This window comes from Stenella coeruleoalba (assembly GCF_951394435.1).
Source record: "Stenella coeruleoalba genome assembly, chromosome: 10".
Classification (NCBI taxonomy): domain Eukaryota; kingdom Metazoa; phylum Chordata; class Mammalia; order Artiodactyla; family Delphinidae; genus Stenella; species Stenella coeruleoalba.
In genome coordinates, this window is record NC_137156.1 from 20,362,426 (window position 1) to 20,380,809 (window position 18,384).

The 18,384-nt window shown below is 38.9% G+C and overlaps 1 protein-coding gene across 7 annotated transcripts in view; it reads left to right on the forward strand.

Annotated features, from left to right (window-relative positions):
- CARMIL1 (capping protein regulator and myosin 1 linker 1) overlaps positions 1-18,384 on the forward strand; it is a 353,818-nt gene that overhangs the window by 282,737 nt on the left and 52,697 nt on the right. For all 7 annotated transcript variants that reach the window (XM_079933710.1, XM_079933709.1, XM_079933705.1 and 4 more), the window contains 3 exons: positions 10,482-10,657; positions 12,712-12,799; positions 16,644-16,793. In XM_079933710.1, the coding sequence (XP_079789836.1) occupies positions 10,482-10,657; positions 12,712-12,799; positions 16,644-16,793 (414 nt within the window). The remainder of the gene's footprint in view (positions 1-10,481; positions 10,658-12,711; positions 12,800-16,643; positions 16,794-18,384) is intronic.

Consider the following 18,384-nt stretch of genomic DNA (forward strand, 5'->3'; position numbering starts at 1 on the left):
TCAAAAAACAGCTACAGCAGAAGACATTTCACTTTCCGAAAGTTTTCATCATTTTCAATCTGTTCAAGGATGCCGTAAAAAGACCTTGTCTAAATTTCTGTGTTTATTTGGTTCGTTTTCTTCTGAGAACACAATTGCTGTAGCTCAGCGGGATTTGATGAGCAACTCAGTCATAACTTTGCAACATGCTAATTACTCTGTTTGTAAATTTAATTAATGTGGGAGAGAACGTTGTGGATTATTTAGGCGTTTAAGCCCCTTTCTTCCTGTAGTACAATACAGAGAGACTCTTGTGTATCATTTTTATTTTACTTAACTGTGGTTATTTTGAATACATTCTGAGCAAAGACAAAGGGGTAGGAAAAGGACTGGTTGGTTGATATAGAGTTCTGCTAGATCAGTTGTTACTTAAGAGCACTTGTTTTATCCTCCATGAAGGATCAAATATGTAAAAAGGATACTTTCTTACACATTTAAAATAAAGTTATCTTTGTTGCTTATTTACTTCTGACTGTAAAAAATGAAACTACTCCTTGTGAAACATTTGAACAGTAAACATCACTTGAAATCCCGGAGACAGCATCATTCTTAATATTTTAGTGAATTTCCAAACATTCTCTGTCTACACACACAATTTTACGTATGTGATCATACTACACGTACTTTTTTATATTTGGTACAATATCGTGAATACAATTCTAGATCAGTGAGTACTCATCATCATTTTAGTGGCTACATGGTATTTCATTGTATAGATGTCCCAGTGTCCTGGAGAAGCTCAGTCCTCCTCTGTGTCTCTCCTTTACTTTCACACAGAACGCCTCACTTTTGACACTTTTGGTCACCAGATGTGAGGGGGATTCCCCCCCCCACCCCCGAGCTGGGTGTCCTACTATTTAACTCAATTCAGACACTATCTACCTGGAGATAGCATTAGATCCCACAGTTTAAGGGCTCAGTCCCACAAGACTGCCCCCGCCCCACTACAGATACCAACTGGAAGTCCAGTTTGTACCTGAGCTCCCGACCAATTGGCAATAAATCCGAGGTTCTTATAACCCCTCCTCCAGTTCAATTAACTTGCAAGAGTGGATCCCAGAACTCAGGGAAACACTTATGTTTACCAGTTTATTAAAGGATATGATAAAAGATATAGATGAACAGCCAGATGGAAGAAATGTACAGGTCCAGGTATGTGGGAAAGGTTTCAGGGCTTCCATGCTCTCTTGGAGCACACCACTCTCCCACACCTCCACGTGTTCACCAGCCCTCTGAACCCATACTTTTGGGGTTTTTTTTGTTTTTTTTTTTGCGGTACGCGGGCCTCTCACTGTTGTGGCCTCTCCCGTTGCAGAGCACAGGCTCCGGACACGCAGGCTCAGCGGCCATGGCTCACGGGCCCAGCCGCTCCGCGGCATGTGGGATCTTCCCGGACCGGGGCACGAACCCGTGTCCCCTGCATCGGCAGGCGGACTCTCAACCACTGCGCCACCAGGGAAGCCCCTTTTGGGGTTTTGATGGAGGCTTCGTCATGTAGGCGTGGCCAGTCATTAACTCCATTTTTAGCCCTCCTTAGGAGGGGTGTGTGGAGCTGAAAATTCCAAGCTTCTAATCATGGCTTGGTCTTTCCAGTGACCAGCCCTCATCCAGGAGCCATCCAAGAGCCCACCCAATAAAGCAAAAGACACCCCCATCACCCAGGAAATTACAAGGGTTTCAGGAGCCCTGTGTAAGGAACCAGGATCAAGGACCAAATATTAGAACAAAAGATGCCCCTAGTGTTCTTATCACTTAGGAAATTACAAGGGTTTCGGGAGCTCTGTGCCAGGAACTGGGGGCAGAGACCAATATATATTTTCTATTATCTCACAGCCAGCACAATTTATTTTCTAATTTCTGATTAATCCTATTAGAGTCAATGCCTGTAGTTGATCCATTCCGAGGCCAAATGGTACACACGTTTGATACGTTCGTATGTATTCACAAACTGTTTTCCAGTAGTGTACCCAGTTGCTTGTTTTGTCACACCCTCACCAATACTAAGCATTTTAACGTTTTAATATTTGTCAGTGTAACAGGTTAAAAAAAATCTCATTTTGTCTTTTGGATTTCTTTAGTAGCCAGCGATGCCTCAAGTAGTTCTATCATCCATTTGTATTTCTTCTTTTGTAAATTACATATTTGTATCTATTGCCTTTTTCCTTTAAAGTTTTTGTAAGAATTCTTTATATACTAAGAATGGGCTGTCATTTAAATCAGCAGGAAACGTTGCAACTGGAACTTTCCTGTGTCAAACAGCTTCCTACGGGCACTTGTTTCAACTGGTCTAAACCACAAGCTATCCCTTGAAATTTTGGTCCGTTTCCTCCCCAGCACACCAGATGGTTGGAATTGACTCTTGCCAGTCATTCTTGGAAGGGAGTAGAAGGCAGAGGTCTAAAGTAAAAGGCACTTGAATTTTTAAAAGCCTGAAATAATAACAATATATTTAGGACCAAAAATATTTTTCTGTAAATAGACATTCCCCAGATTTTTTGAGGCTGACCTTTCTGGCCCCTTGTCAGTGTCACCAGTGTTCTCCGTTCATTACAGCTTCCTTATTTGCAAGTGTCATCACCTGCTTTTCTCTCATTCTGTCTCTGAGGTCCCAGGCTCCCAAATGCCCTGATTTTTTCTATTCCCCACTCCCTTGTTTTCTTTACTCTCAATCCTTTTGAGTTGCAAGTTCTCTTCCCTTCTCTTCCCTTCAGGGACTTCTGGCATGAATCAAAGCAAATCCTCAACCACAACTTCTTAATTAAATGTTACTTATTAATTTCCCTTTCACTGAGTTCACAGTTTTTGATACTTTCAACAGACTATAGACAGTTACTTCCTTTCTTTTTCCTTCCAGTTGATCTGACAAGTGGACATCATTTTATGATTTAAAAAAAAAATCCCCATTTATGTATTTATATAGCTTTCCAGCACCTTGATTTTCTTAAAATTATGTAGGAAAAGAATGTATTTTTACTACAATCAATATTCAGTTTCTTAAATTAAACGACTGTGTCCTAATTTATTTCACTAGTAGTATTATATTTTGTTTGGTTAAAAAAGAGTCCTTTCTCTATTTCTGAAATTCTCTAAGATTAACATGTTATACTAGCAAAAGCTAAAGTGTATGTACTTTTTTGTAAAAATACGTTTTTATTGTAGTGAATTAAAAAAAATGGGACTAGCAAGCCTGGATTTGTGACCTGGGTTTGCTACTAGCTGTTTGCTCCAAGCAAGTCACCTAATTTGTTGGGACTGAGCCTCCTTGTGCAGGATTGTCTTGGTCTCGAGATAATTAGGGAGATTTTATCCTTAATATTTACTCATCCTGCATCATGGCCAGCAGTACACATTTTGAATTCTGGATAAGAATAATTTCAAATAGCTCTTTGAGTCATCTTTCAAAAAAATACTAGTTCAGAAAAGCCAAAGAAATGGCCGGAAGAGCCAGCCTTAGCAAACTTCCTGGAGGAGAAGAAAGCAGTAAGTGTGGAGAAAGTCCTTCTTTGAAACGAAGTGATATTTTCTCTGGACTGGCCTGTTTTAGGTGTTTTTAAATGACAGCTCACCTCCTGTTTTCCCTGTTTTTCATCCTAACATTTATTCCTGGGGTAATCGTAGATGAATAAGTGGGATTTGAACGTTGGGATTTGAATGTTTTAACATAAGGGAACTTTCATTTTCCCCTTCTGGACTTAAATTTTAGAATGCTTGTTTTGGCCTTGAAAATGCTTCATTTCCCTCAGGGCTTCAACTGTGAAATACCAGGGCTTCACTGGTAAATATCAGGTTTACCAAGGAAATGAGGCCTGAGGGGTGTAGGTGGCATTTTGGCAAGTACTAACTCAGTTTGCTGGGAGAGTTCTCTGAGTTTTCTTATTTTCCTACATTTTATATAATATTTTCCGAAGCAAAAGAAAGAGAAATTTCAGAGCACTTCAGTGTGGAAGTTGTATTTGCTTGTAATGAATTACAGCTAGTCATTTGTTCACTGCAAGAATATGTGAGCATAGCTGCCATGTTAAGGATATTAACTCAATTTATTTTACAAATATTGTACAAGGTTTAAGTACCATTAGTTACTTTTACAGTTAAGAAATATAGATTCTCCTAACTATCATTTGGAAGATACATGCAAAAGGAAATCTGATTATCACATTTCAAATACAGGGCCTGCTCATTCAAGTTGTCTCAAGGTAGTACACATAGACTCACAAAATGGAGAATATGTAAGAAAAGTTAAGAAACATGGATAGAGTGAGAAAATTTAACATAAGCCAAAGTAGATTTCCGGAAGGCAAGGGAAGATGATAAATAGGAGAAGGTAACAATTGAGGGGATGGTGGCTGAGAATTTCAGGGATTGATGAAAGGCTAGAATCTTCAGATTCAGGAAGTCCAGCGATACCCAGACAGGAAAGATAGAAGGAAATCCATGTCTCGAATCATCGTAATGAAAAGTGGAAAACACTGAAGACAAAGAGAAGATCTTAAAAGGAACCAGAGGGAAGGAAAAGCCATATTACTTTAAACAGATCAAAATTAAGATGGACAGGACAGCTCATTTCTTGACAGGAAGCTAAAAAGACAATGAAATAATATCTTCATGCTTCTGAGAGAACAGATCAAGAATTATATACTCAATAAACCTACTATTAAGAATGAGGATGAAATGAAAACATTTCATCCAAACAAAATCCAAGATAGTTTACTGCCAGTAGACCACACTAAATAAACACCTAAAGGATATGCTTTAGGACAAAGGAAACATTATCAAAGAAAGAGGGTCTGAGCTGCAGGAAAGAATAGTGAGCAGGGAAAATGCCAAATGTGAAACATCATATATGAGACAACAACATGGATGTCTAATTTTTGCTGTCAAATTAAGAATAAATGCAAGTAAAATACTAGAAGTGAGCATCTAAGTCAGTTAGGAGTGAGTAAAAGAAGTCTAACATCCTAGTTTTATTCTGGAAAAAACTTAAGGGATCAACATTAGATCTGGGTTGTCCATTGTCTTGTCCATTAGCCACATATGGTCATTTAAATGTAAATTAATTAAACTTCAATGACATTTAAAATTCAGTTTCTCAGTTGCACTAGCCACATTTAAAGGGCTCAATAGCCACCTGTGGCTAGTGGCTCCCATATTGCACAGCACAGGTATTCCCATCATCTCAGAAAGTTCTATTGGACAGTGCTGCTTTAGACATGAAGTAAAGTATGCAGGTTAAACTTTCTGGTGTAACCACCAAAACAGAGGCAGTGCACCAGGGGTCATACTGCATACCAAGAGGAGCATTAGGAAATGTTTGGGATTATTTTGGGTTGGCATGGGCAGGTGATAATGATCCTAAACATCCTGTAATACAAGGTTCAGTTCCACACCAGAAGGAATGCTCTCACTCAGCATCTAGCGATGCAGTAGAAAAGGAATCACTAGGACTTCCCTGGCGGTCCAGTGGTTAAGACTCCGCGCTTCTACTGCAGGGGGCATGGGTTCGATCCCTGGTCAGGGAACTAAGATCCCGCATGCTGCATAGCGTGGCCAAAAAAAAAAAAAAGGCATTACTAGAGATAAAATAGATCAGTGAATAATGACAAATGATCCAATTTGCCAGAGATAATTTCAGCTGTGTATGTATTTAATTATATGGCTTTATATATATGAGTAAGTGGACAAAATTACAAAGAAAAATTGATAACATTTACTATTATGGTAGAGATCTTTCAAAATGACTGCCAGTAACTGATAGATCAAGTAAATAAAGTAACGATAAAGAATATTTGAAAAAATTCTTTATAATGATAAAGAATATTTGAACAATAGAATTCTCAGTTGTGACCTAGTGGACCTATGTGATCAGTGCACCAATAATAGGAGACGATCAGTTCTTTGCAAGGATACGTGAAATATTTGACATGAGGTCTGTAAGAACATCTCAACAATTTTCAAAGGTGGTATTCTCTGGTTTCATTTAAAATAAATTAGAAATTAATAACAAAATTTTAAAAAGGGAAAAACCCCACATGTTTAAAAATTTAAAAATTACTTGTAACCCAGGGGTCAAAGGGGAAGGCAAAATTCGAATTAGAGGATATTTATAATTAAACAATAAAGTAGTTAGTAATCAGAACCTGTGAGATGCCGCTAAACCAGTACTTAGAGTGAAATATATGGCTTCTTCATAAGCCCAGACACTTATGAGGAAGAACAAGAAGGTTGGTAGTCTTGCCCTACCACATATTAGGACTTATCATAATTAGGACAGTATGCAGAGGTAGACAGACCAATGCTACAGAGAGATCCCAGAAATGGACCCATACATCTATGCAAATTTTCATAATGCCACCTTCAGTGAGTTATCTTTGATCAATAGAAAAATGATGGACTATTCAGAACCCACATTCAGTAAGTTCCTGAGCTTATAATACTTTTTATATGTTTCTTAGAGATTGTTCCAAGAAGTGTGCTAGGCCCTGGGGAGAGAGGGTAGGGCTTCACAGTTGCTATCAGGTACAAGTTGTGTATCTGGAGTCTGGTGCCTCTAGCTCTCCATGAACTTCCAAAGTTATATGTAAAATCTCATACCAATTTTTCTGGATGCGTGTGCATCGATTCTCAAAGGCGTTCTTTGATCCCCACATTACTGCATTCTTGACTGTTTTATAACACATTTGATTACTGAGGTCGCCACTGGATGCTATGAGATCATCAAATGCAGTTTGGAGTGTGAAGGGCGTGGAAGGAACAAGCAAGAACATCTCCTCCAGGAGGTGATGCTTGAGCTGAGCTGAGTAGGGAGGCATACAGGTGATTTATTCTGGCTACAGAGGGGAACAGGATTCTAGGCTAAGAGAACAGTTGTAGAAAGCATGGAGACAGAGCCTGGATCATGTGGGGAACTGCCCTATAACTGGATATGAATAGTTATAAGGGGAATATAGAGATATGACAAAAAATGAGGCTAGAAAATTGAGCATTTACCAGATATTTCAGGGATTTCTATTCTGTGCTAATGAGCAATATTTTTGGCATATTTCCACTTTTGAGAAAATGTCTGGGAGTAAATGTAACATGTTTTAGAGATACTTGTGGTGGAAGGAGTTGAGGTAGGTGGAGTGTAAGGAGAGTTGCAAATTTCTGCCCTAGTTTGGTACCATACCTCACAATAAAAACTTTGCAAGAATGGTTGATTTTGCTGTTGCAGTTACTGTTTAGGTGGGATTAATGGGAGGCCAAACATGTTGTAGTTGACCTTGCCATGGTAGAATATCCTGGTGGAAATTCCTAATAGGCTGTATTATATATGCATTGGATGTTTTGTGTAGGTGGCTATAGGTAAACATTTAGTTGAGAACCATTGGAATATAGGTAGTAATTTGAAGCCATGGGAAGGATGGATGTTGAAGAATATGGTTTGGTGTGTAGAGGGCCATGGGACTTGGAAAGAGATGCTGTTTAAGGACCTGAGCTGGGGGCTAGACACAAAGAAGTGGTCAGGGGCTGCATTACAAATTTATCCTGTGATCCTTTCTCCCCTTTTTACCAGCCCTGTCACCAGAACATCCACCATGGTGGCATTAGGTACCAGCATTAGGGGATGAAAATTGTAGGTAATGAAGAGAGCCGAAAGGGACACACCTTTGGGCAATGGGCAGAGCATTGGAAAAGGGTGGCTGGAGTAGGAAACAAGAGTAGAAGACAAAAACACCTGAGTCCCCTTCTCACTTATTCCAGTAACCAGCTGCGTGACCTTGAGGAAGTCACTTATCTCCTCTGAGTCTCCGTTTTCTCATCTATAAAATGGGTTTGCTAAAATCTACCTCTACTCACAGGGTTGTTATGTGGATCAAAGGAAATCATGGATGAAAATCACTTTGTAGAGTATAAATTGTCGGGCTAGAGATGGTGGTAGGGAATTAACTGCAAAATATCTGTCGAATTGGATGCCCAGGGCAGGATGAAATTCCTTTTTATAGGGTCAAAAATCATTCAGTAGTCAATTTGTAGAGCAGAAAGAGACCTTAGAAATAATTTTATAGGTCAGAAAGCAGAGATCTGCAAAGGTTCTTCACTTAACGCTGTGCACTTAACGTTCCACAGAAATTTCCCGTCGGAATCTGCATCGGAAGCCAGGCTTCCCTCCTTAGGTCTGGAGTTCATTCCAACTGAATGAACACTGTCATGCAGGGGACCTTTCAGAAAGTCACGCTATATTGATGAACATGACAGAATTCAAACAGCGTATTGATACCTGAGGTCGTTCTTATCAGGAGTGCTGGACTCCGCTACTCCATCTGGAACAGAATGTGTTTATTTTAATGCCAAAGAGGAAAATGATTTGTCTTAAACTGACTCATTTGGCATGGCTTGTAGCTCTCTTGGAATAATGTACTAAATGTACTAAATGAGTGATTATTCAGAGTTCTCACAGGGACAGAGCACTGTCAGGATACGAGTGGCTTTCGGAAACTTCTCGAGTGGCTGCCTCCCCCACTCCTCTCCTGCTTTTCACAGGCTCTTTATAAACATCCTGCTGCTCTGCTGCTCATCCTACAGTGTGATGAGAGATTGTACTATTGGCATCGGCATCGTGCTCTGCATGTGAATATATGAGCCGAGAGACTAGTCTTTACATAATAATGCTCCGCTAGTCCCCTTCATACTGGAATAGTAATGGGATCAAGCTTGGCTTTCTTTTTTTTTTTAAACATCTTTATTGGAGTATAATTGCTTTACAATGGTGTGTTAGTTTCTGCTTTATTATAACAAAGTGAATCAGTTATACATATGTTCCCATATCTCTTCCCTCTTGCGTCTCCCTCCCTCCCACCCTCCCTATCCCACCCTTCTAGGTGGTCACAAAGCACCGAGCTGATCTCCCTGTGCTATGTGGCTGCTTCCCACTAGCTAGCTATTTTACGTTTGGTAGTGTATATATGTCCATGCCACTCTCTCACTTTGTCCCAGCTTACCCTTCCCCCTCCCCACATCCTCAAGTCCATTCTCTAGTAGGTCTTTGTCTTTATTCCCGTCTTGCCCCTAGGTTCTTCATGACTTTTGGTTTTTTTTCTTAGATTCCATATATATGTGTTAGCATACGGTATTTGTTTTTCTCTTTCGGACTTACTTCACTCTCTATGACAGACTCTAGGTCCATCCACCTCACTACAAATAACTCAGTTTCATTTCTTTTTACGGCTGAGTAATATTCCATTGTATATATGTGCCACATCTTCTTTATCCATTCATCTGTTGATGGACACTTAGGTTGCTTCCATGTCCTGGCTATTGTAAATAGAGCTGCAATGAACATTTTGGTACATGACTCTTTCTGAATTATGGTTTTCTCAGGGTATATGCTGGGATCTTATCATGAGGATTAGCATCTTTGAAAACAAATTAATAACATTATCTGTGATATACTGAATTTTTATTGTATGCTAGACACGATACTGAACACCTTACACATGTCATATCATTTAATCTTCAGTAATCCTATTAGGCAAGAACTTTTTGATTTGCCATTTTATAGATGAGGAAAGTAAAATTGAGAGATCAGTAACTTAGCCCAGTGTCACTCAGCTGGGATTCAAATTTAGGTCTGATGCTCACTTGGGTGCCCTTTCCACACTTACCAGCCGTGCCACCCATCTCAGGCAAATCTTTTAACTTCCCTTAGCTCACATTCTTCAACTATAAGATGGTGATCACACGAATAGCTTCTGTACCCATCTTCACAGATCTTGGAAGGATAAAATGAACGGAAACATTTTTAAAATTCTGAAGTGCTATATAAGTAGGTTTTGACTGTTATTATTAATGTTGTTTATAAAGTGCTCTGTTAATATTTTTGTCTGTTATTCATGTTTTTGATTGTTCCGATAACAATTACAATTTTACTGAACATTAAAGCTTTTCTTTTAAAGGGGGAAAGCTAGCGGTTGTTACGTAGTGGTTTGCTATGACTGCTCTTTTGATGGAGCTATTGAATGCTTCACCCTGATTTGAGGTTTCTGTGATTTGTGAAATTGCACAAGAGTTCTAACTTGATGTATGTTCTAGGGACATGTGTAAATTTATTTGCTAATACCCAGGAGAACAGTCTGGTGTGGTAAATTGGTGTATATGTGTCTTTGTAAATCTTATCACGAATGCCTCTGTGTTAAGGACAGCTAGCACACCATCATGCTTCAGACGCCAGGGTGAAGCCTGCGTGGATCTGCCAGGTGTCTGGTTTAAAGTGATCACCTGCGATCAGTGATCACCCAGCAGTTGCAAGTCATCCCAGGGCAGCTCCGAATCCTTAGTCGCACCTGGGACTCTGCTGTGTCCCTGTTCTCCGAGAGCTCGGCGTCATAAATAACCACCTTTCAGTTTTATGGGGGGCGCCTCCGGGGCTGTGTCATCATCTCTCTGTCTCCACTTGTGCTGCGTTGCAGGCGTTGCTTGAGTCCATGGTTGATGCTGCCGAGAATCTTTGTCCCAATGTGATGAAAAAAGCCCACATTCGGCAAGACTTGATTCATGCCAGCACTGAGAAGATTTCCATCCCACGTGCCTTTGTTAAAAATGTCCTGTTGGAGCAGTCTGGAATTGATATCCTTAACAAAATTAGGTAGGTTTATAATGTTAATAAACCGAGGAGCTGCAGTGTCTGTGAATGCAGTTGAGGCAGCTGTGAAGAGCGTTATCGTTGGCTTTATTCGCACAGAATGTGTTTAGACATGTCTATGAGGCAGCGACTATATACAGATATAGCTGTGCCTAAATGCATAGGTTTAATACATTTCCAAAATCAGATGACCACAGATATGCCTGCATTACTGAGGAACAGTTACCTGCTCTTTTTAAGAGTTTTATTTTTTTAAGAGGGGGGTACCTGTTTGTAATCCCCTCTTTCATTCTGCTTCTGAAGCTTATCTTTCACCTTTATAAATCACTAACTTTTGAAGACTGAGGTCGGTTTGCTTTCTACCACCAGAATATTCTGAGCCAATGCACAGCGTATAAATAGGCAAAGAGGCCCACTAGGACTTCACCATGTTTCCCTTTGGGTTCATTTTTTTTTTTTTTGCAGTACGCAGGCCTCTCACTGCTGTGGCCTCTCCCGTTGCGGAGCACAGGCTCTGGACATGCAGGCTCAGTGGCCATGGCTCACGGGTCAAGCCGCTCCGCGGCATGTGGGATCTTCCCGGACCAGGGCACGAACCCACGTCCCCTGCATCGGCAGGTGGACTCTCAACCACTGCGCCACCAGGGAAGCCCAAGAACCTTTTTTTGATGTTATAACTTGCAATAAACTTTCCCTCCCGACCTCAGAGAGGCGGGGGGTGGGGAAGAGAAACAAACTACTGACTCTGTAGTCTTAGAAGGAAGCAGAATTCCCAAACATGTCTAAAAGCATCAGAGGAAGTACTTGTTAACATTAGATTCCCAGGCCTCTCTGGATGTTTGGGGTAGGACCTAGTTATCTGTATTTTTCATAAGCAACCCGGGTGAATCTTATCAGTGGACACCTCTGGGGAATAATATAGTATTAGATAAACCAAATAGCTAGTGAGACCTTGTTTCAGAGACAGGAATTAAAGAAACATTCCTTTATATGTAGCCCAGGAAAATTTTTACTGTAGTCATCAAAGAGTTGGTGCTTCCCCTCTGCCCTGCCATCAGAAATCTTCTGAGCAGAAACATTGCAATGCAAATTTCAGTTAGAAAGATTTCCCCCTATTACACAAATATACTTTCAACTTTAGCTTTAGGAGTAAATAATCTTATTTTGATAACTCCTTTCCCTGCTCGAAAAATTTTAAAAGTATTGACTTCAGAAGTAGGCTGAAATTATGTGACGATGTTGGAACGTGGCTATCTCGCCAGCACATTTACCTTGCAGTGTATTGTGCATTCATGCACATTTGTGCATGTGTGCATTGAGGTAGGGTTATTTAGACTGAAGACACACATGGAAGTTGAATTCTTGGGAATGCCAAATAGCTAAAATGCTAACCAAAATACCAGCCCTCTGATGGAAACCTTAGCGGCGGAGTCATTTATTAGTAAAAACTACAAGCTACTTCTTGCTGTCTGGGCATCTTTATAAGGTTAGGTAAGAGGCACTAAAACTAAACATTTTAATAACTTCTGTTCATAAGAGGCAAGAGAACAGTGAATTTGACTTGATGGCAAGTCAAAGCGGAAGCAGTTCAGTATGGTACCATTTGACTGGTAAAAAGTTTTTTGAAAGGCGGTGGATATGCATATGAAAGAAATAACCAAGACGTCACAACCAGACTAGATTTTCTTAATTTACTCCAGCCCAAGTTTGTTTTCATTTATGTCAATGGATGAATTGTTCCTCCCACATGGTACATATGGTTCCCATTAAGTTTGTCTTTATCCAGATGTTTTTTATTTCTACCACTAAACGTTGAGTTTTGAAATTGTAGAGGCAGGTTGGAATTGGTGAAGAAAGTCTATTACCTGTGTGTTTATGGCAGTGTTTAAGGCTTATTTTTGGAACTCCTTAGCCCTGTTTGCACATTCTTGTATGCCATTTTCAAAGACAGAAACAAAATCACAGTTGACCTTATCAACATAGTATCAAGGGTGGGTGATTTTTTTTCCCTCTTGCACAAATTAAAATGCCACTCTGCGCTTTTGGTTTTCACACAGTGAAGTGAAGTTGACAGTGGCCTCCTTCCTATCTGACCGAATCGTGGATGAAATTCTGGATGCACTTTCACACTGCCATCACAAACTGGTAAGTGCTGTGGACGTCCTGAACCCTTATCCTAACCCTGGTTTGGTCTGCGGTAACGCAGGGCAGTCTCCAGCGTGGGGTTGTGGTTGCTTTTCTACATTTTATTCCTTTGCAGCTTTATGGGTTAAAATCCTAGTTTTCCTTCTTCTTCTTCGTTGCTTCCAGCTGTTCTAGAGCATGTTAGAATTTCTCCAGAGAGAATGGCAGGGCAAAGCAGAAGCGATGGTATTCAGAATTGTTGTTGTTCATTTAAAATGCGTACAGGTCAAAAATTTTGATAGGAGATGATGTTGGGACTGAGGTCTAAAATTGAGAATTTTTTTTAGATTATAGTGGACCCTTGAACAACACCGGGGGCTTGGGGCAGGACCCTCCCTGCAGTTGAAAATCCACGTATAACTTATAGTTGGCTTTCCACATCTGAGGATTCAACCAACCCGGATCGTGTAGTACTGTAGTATTTACTACTAAAAAAAATTCTCGTGTAAGTGGGCCTGCACAGCTCAAACCCACGTAGTCCAAGGCTCACCTGTATTTAATTTATCTGTGCTCCTTTTGTTGTTCTCTGATATGATTATCTGATAACAGAGTATTCTTAAAAACACGACGAAAATGAAATGTTTGGAGTCCAAAGAGAGTGCAAGAGTAAAATGGACACATTCCAGCAATTGATAGCTGCCGAGTGTCCAGCCAGGCCTTTTGGATATCACCAAGGTGAAAAACTAAAATTTTCTTCATCTAGAGAGACTGGTTCTACATCAAGGTAGAAACTAGGAAGAAATATTTCCAATATCAGTGCATATGAAAAATATATCAGAAACTTCACGAAGTCCTCTGAGGTGCAGATGAAGGTTTTATAAGTAGCTATATCTTGTGTCTCGAAAATATTTGTGATATGATGCAGTAGAAATCTCCCAAACAAGTTATGACAGTGTTTTTTCTCCAGAGAATTGCAGGTTAACTGTGTAGGCTGTAGATACAGTTCTATGGCATTGAGTTGTTGAGTGACGGTAGAGAACACCAAAGTCACAGGAGCAGTAACAGCTTCTTCTGAGGAGGCAGACAAAATGAGTATTTTGAAAAATTCATTTGAGAAAAATATATGACTCTTCTCTAAAATCTAAAAGATAAGCTGGACGTCTCTAGCTACTCAAAGTATTGCCTGTGGACTGGAGCTGGCCCACTAATGAATGGTTACTAGTCCGTGACAAGGCAAGTTCAGAAACTAAGAGGAAGCGTGGAGAGACTTCTAGAGCAATTTGACATGGCAGTAATATGCAAACACATGTTATTTAAAAAATTTTAAATTTGTATTGTATTTTATCAATATACTGGTTTGTGACAAATTGGAAATACAAAAAATTGGTTCATCACCACAGAGATTTTAAGAAGCACTGGTTTGTAGTTCGTTGCACAATAAAGAGCTACAACCTTGTCAAGAGATCAAAATTCAAACTTTTTTTTAATAAGCAGAAACAAAATCAATAAGGCATCCTTTATAGAAATAGTTTATCGATAACCTACAGCTCCAGGGACTGTCTCAAGATGCCTGCTTGATGACACAAATACTAGATGTTGTATCACTTTGGCTGCATGTGAGAACTACACTGACACTTTGAATGTTTTCACTTTTTTTGCATTTGTCCTTCTTTGAAGAATATGGTAACTCTAAGTACTGACATTTTCTTTTTACAATCCAAAAAGAATTGTGTGAATGCACTTTCGTTTTGAATTTCTTACTGCTGATTTGGATTGTAAGTTGAGAGCTTAACTGCTGTGTGAAAGAAATTGTACCTTCAAAATGAAATACTGCTTTCAAAGACATTCCAGTAGCATTCATATTTTCTCCGACTTAAGTTTAGAAATATTCCCGAAGGTTCCATAGAATTGTCAACTGGTTCTCAACGTTTCAAAGTTCCTGGTGATGAATCAGCTCAGCACTAGAGCTTATTAATTTCAGCCCAGTTTGTTTCATCTCTTACCATTTACTTTTTTAGGTTTATCTAAAGTACAACACTGGTAATTAATAAGTCATGTGATAAAATATCACATGATTATTTAAAATAAAAATATGATAATTATTACATGAAAACAATGAAAGCTGGCAATAATTAAAATTTTATTAGCAGTTTCTTTCCTTTCAGTCCTTTAAAAATAGTGAAGGTTGGAATCATTTTATTTCCCCTCATTAGATACTTTTGAGCACTAGATATAGAAAGAAATTCTTTCAGAGGAAATACGAAATAAAATTAACAAAAAAGAACGCTTCTTATTTTCTTTTGTACTAAGTGGTCTCCTCATTTACCCTGTGTCAGTTATTTTTCTGGTTTAAATTTCCCTTATATTTCCACCAGTAATGTTGGTGGCAATGACATCGTGCTTCAGTTACTTTTTTTTTTTCCCCAAGGGGGAGAAAACATTTTTATTGTGGAAAATTTCAAACACAGACAAGAACAGAGAAAGTATGACAATGAGCCCTCCTCTGCCCACTATTCAGTTTTAACAATTATCCCAATATTTTGCTGATCTGTCTTTGCTTTTTCTACCTACCTCTCTCTTCTCCCCGCCCCCCCCCCACTTTTTTCTGGCCTATTTTAAAAGCATCTGTCGTATACCATGCCATTTTGCTGTAAATACTTCAGAAGGTGTTTCTAACTGGCACCATGATTTTTGCATGATTGCCGAAACAGTCACACCTACAAAAATCAACAAAGATTCCTTATTACCAGTTAGAATCCATTTTATGTTCAGATTTCCCCAGTTGACTCAGAGATGTCTTCTTCCAGTTAAGATGTTGGAATCAGCATCCAGACCAGCCCCGAGTTGCTATGGTTGTGGGTCTAATCCAGCAACTTCGATCTGTCCTTCCCCTTTGACTTCTTTGCTTCCTAGTGTTTTTTTCTTTTTTTTAATAGATCTTTATTGGAGTATAATTGCTTCACAATATTGTGTTAGTTTCTGTTCTATACCAAAGTGAATCAGCCATATGCTTACATACGTCCCCATATGTCCTCCCTCTTGAGCCTCCCTCCCTCCCTCCCTATCCCACCCCTCTAGGTGGTCACAAAGCACCGAGCTGATCTCCCTGTGCTATGCAGCTGCTTCCCACTAGCTATCTGTTTTACATTCGGTAGTGTATATATGTCAGTGCCACTCTCTCACTTCATCCCAGCTTCCCCTTCCCCGCCGTGTCCTCAGATGTATTCTCTACGTCTACATCGTTATTCCTGCCCTGCAATTAGGTTCATCAGTACCATTTTTTTTTTTTTTAGATTCCATATATATGTGTTAGCATGCGGTATTTGTTTTTCTCTTTCTGACAGAGTCTAGGTCCATCCACCTCATTACAAGTAACTCAATTTCGTTTCTTTTTATGGCTGAGTAGTATTCCATTGTATATATGTGCCACATCTTCTTTATCCGTTCATCTGTCGACGGACATTTAGGTGATTGTATTGAAGACTGAAAGCAGAAAAAAATCACATCAGCTTCCTGAAAATGTTCATAATGCATCTTTTGGAAAACAAAAATACATGCCTACTTTGTTCATATTTACACGAACATGGCAAACATTTATGAATTACCTATTTTTCAACTAACGTCTCAAAAGATGTTTAAAAGGAGATTTTGTAATTTCTTGTTTAAAATACTCCACCTTCCAAAGAAAGATGATAAAAGAGGTAACTTACTCCAGTGTGAATGTATTAAGAGTCGCCATTAACCAAGTGCAGACAGTATCCTTCACTGTGCCACCTTGTGGAAGGTATCTTCTGGAATTCAGCTGACCTGCTGTTCCTGTGCCTCTGGGCTTTCATTTCTCCTTGGATGTGTCTTGACTCTCTAGGCCGACCATTTCAGCAGACGTGGCAAGGCCCTTCCTCAGCAAGATTCCTTGGAGATCGAGCTGCCTGAGGAGAAGCCCGTTAAACGCTCCATCGTCATGGTGGAGGAGCTCACAGAGATAGAACGTTTGGAAGATCTGGATACTTGTATGGTAAGACACATCTTTTGGTGACAGCATTATCCCATTCACTGGATTTGCTATTGTTTTTTTTTTTTTTAAATCTCACCTTTACAAACCAGACCAAATAAAACTTCCCTGCAGAGACAGTTCTTTCAGAAACTTGTTGCTGTATATAGTCTGTTAATGACACTGATGAAGCTTAACCTTCTGGTTCCCACGAAGGCCCTATAACTCACTTTTTATCTGTAATTTTCTAAAACTTTTCTTAACGAGTACCTCCACCCACCCCACTCACCCCCCCAAAAAATGAAAAATTGTGAAAATTGCAGTGAACATAAAACTTGGATCTGTCCCTAAAGCCAGAGCGGGGGGTGGGAATTCCTAAATTAATTAGGAGAAATTATTTTTTTACCTTTTAAAGGTCATTTGTGATGGGAAAATACCTTTAAATAAGCCTTCAGAAAAACGTGGGGAAGGAATTTTTCCCCCCAAAAATACATAGGATGATTATCTCTTTGTTGGTCCTATAGGTATTTTTAAAATCTCTTGCTTCTTCCTGTTTTTTCTTTACGTAATGTTGGGGTACACTCTAAGATTTGCATTTACCGTTTAGTTCATATTCTCTTTCATTGACTTGACTTGATGTGCTTTAGAAGATGGAATACGGTGCGTCCACGTGATGCATCCATCTGGCCATAAAACTGAAGCATTCAGGTTGTTGATACTTCATTTTTCTGGGGACAATTTGATGTCTGTTTTTATTATTCTAAAATTTGTGGTATTAGTGTAGTTATTTCTCATTTTACCATTAATATAGTTGTATATACCTCTGTATTAAATATGTTTTCATCCTTTGTATGTAGTATTTTTATGTTTTACTAAAACATTCATTTTTAGTAATTTCTTGTAATCTGAGAGGGTGCTGGTGAGACTAGGTTTGGTCTACTTATGTGCCCAAACATTTCTATATCAGCTTCTGATTTTAGTAATTTTTCAATGCAGCCATTGTAAAGAAATGGTACTTGTTTTTCACTTTCATAACCAAAGATCTGATGAGACTGATACTACTTTTCTAGCCCGGAAGAGAATATGCTTTAAGTAGTTCCTTCTTTATAAACCATTACTATCATCTTTAAAATCTGTGAATAAAATAGTTAAATGCCCTCCAGATAAAACCTTATCATATACAAGGAGACTAGCAAAGAAAGACTAAAACATATCTTAGATTTCAACATTAGTATGTTAGTATATATATACTTCAACTAGTAACATTCTAGTATAACTAAAGATAAATAATTTCCTGTTAATATATAACTGTATAAATCTATAAATATATTTGGTCTATGTAGAGGGAATATCAAGTTTTTTAAAACTTGCTTATCTAGTATGTTATAAAATGTATGTTTAATATTTTAAATTTTGTTTACACTTTGAGGCAATAGACACTAAATTATCATAGGGTAATTATTCTGGAAACCTCTTAGGCTAACCCTAAAAAGAAAAAAGGAGTAATAGGAAATAGATTTGAATTAAAAATTTAAAATTAACTCTACATATGATGTTTTCTGCCAGAATTATCTGATTGTGTGTGAGTTGGAAAGGGGTATAGGAAACATGAGTT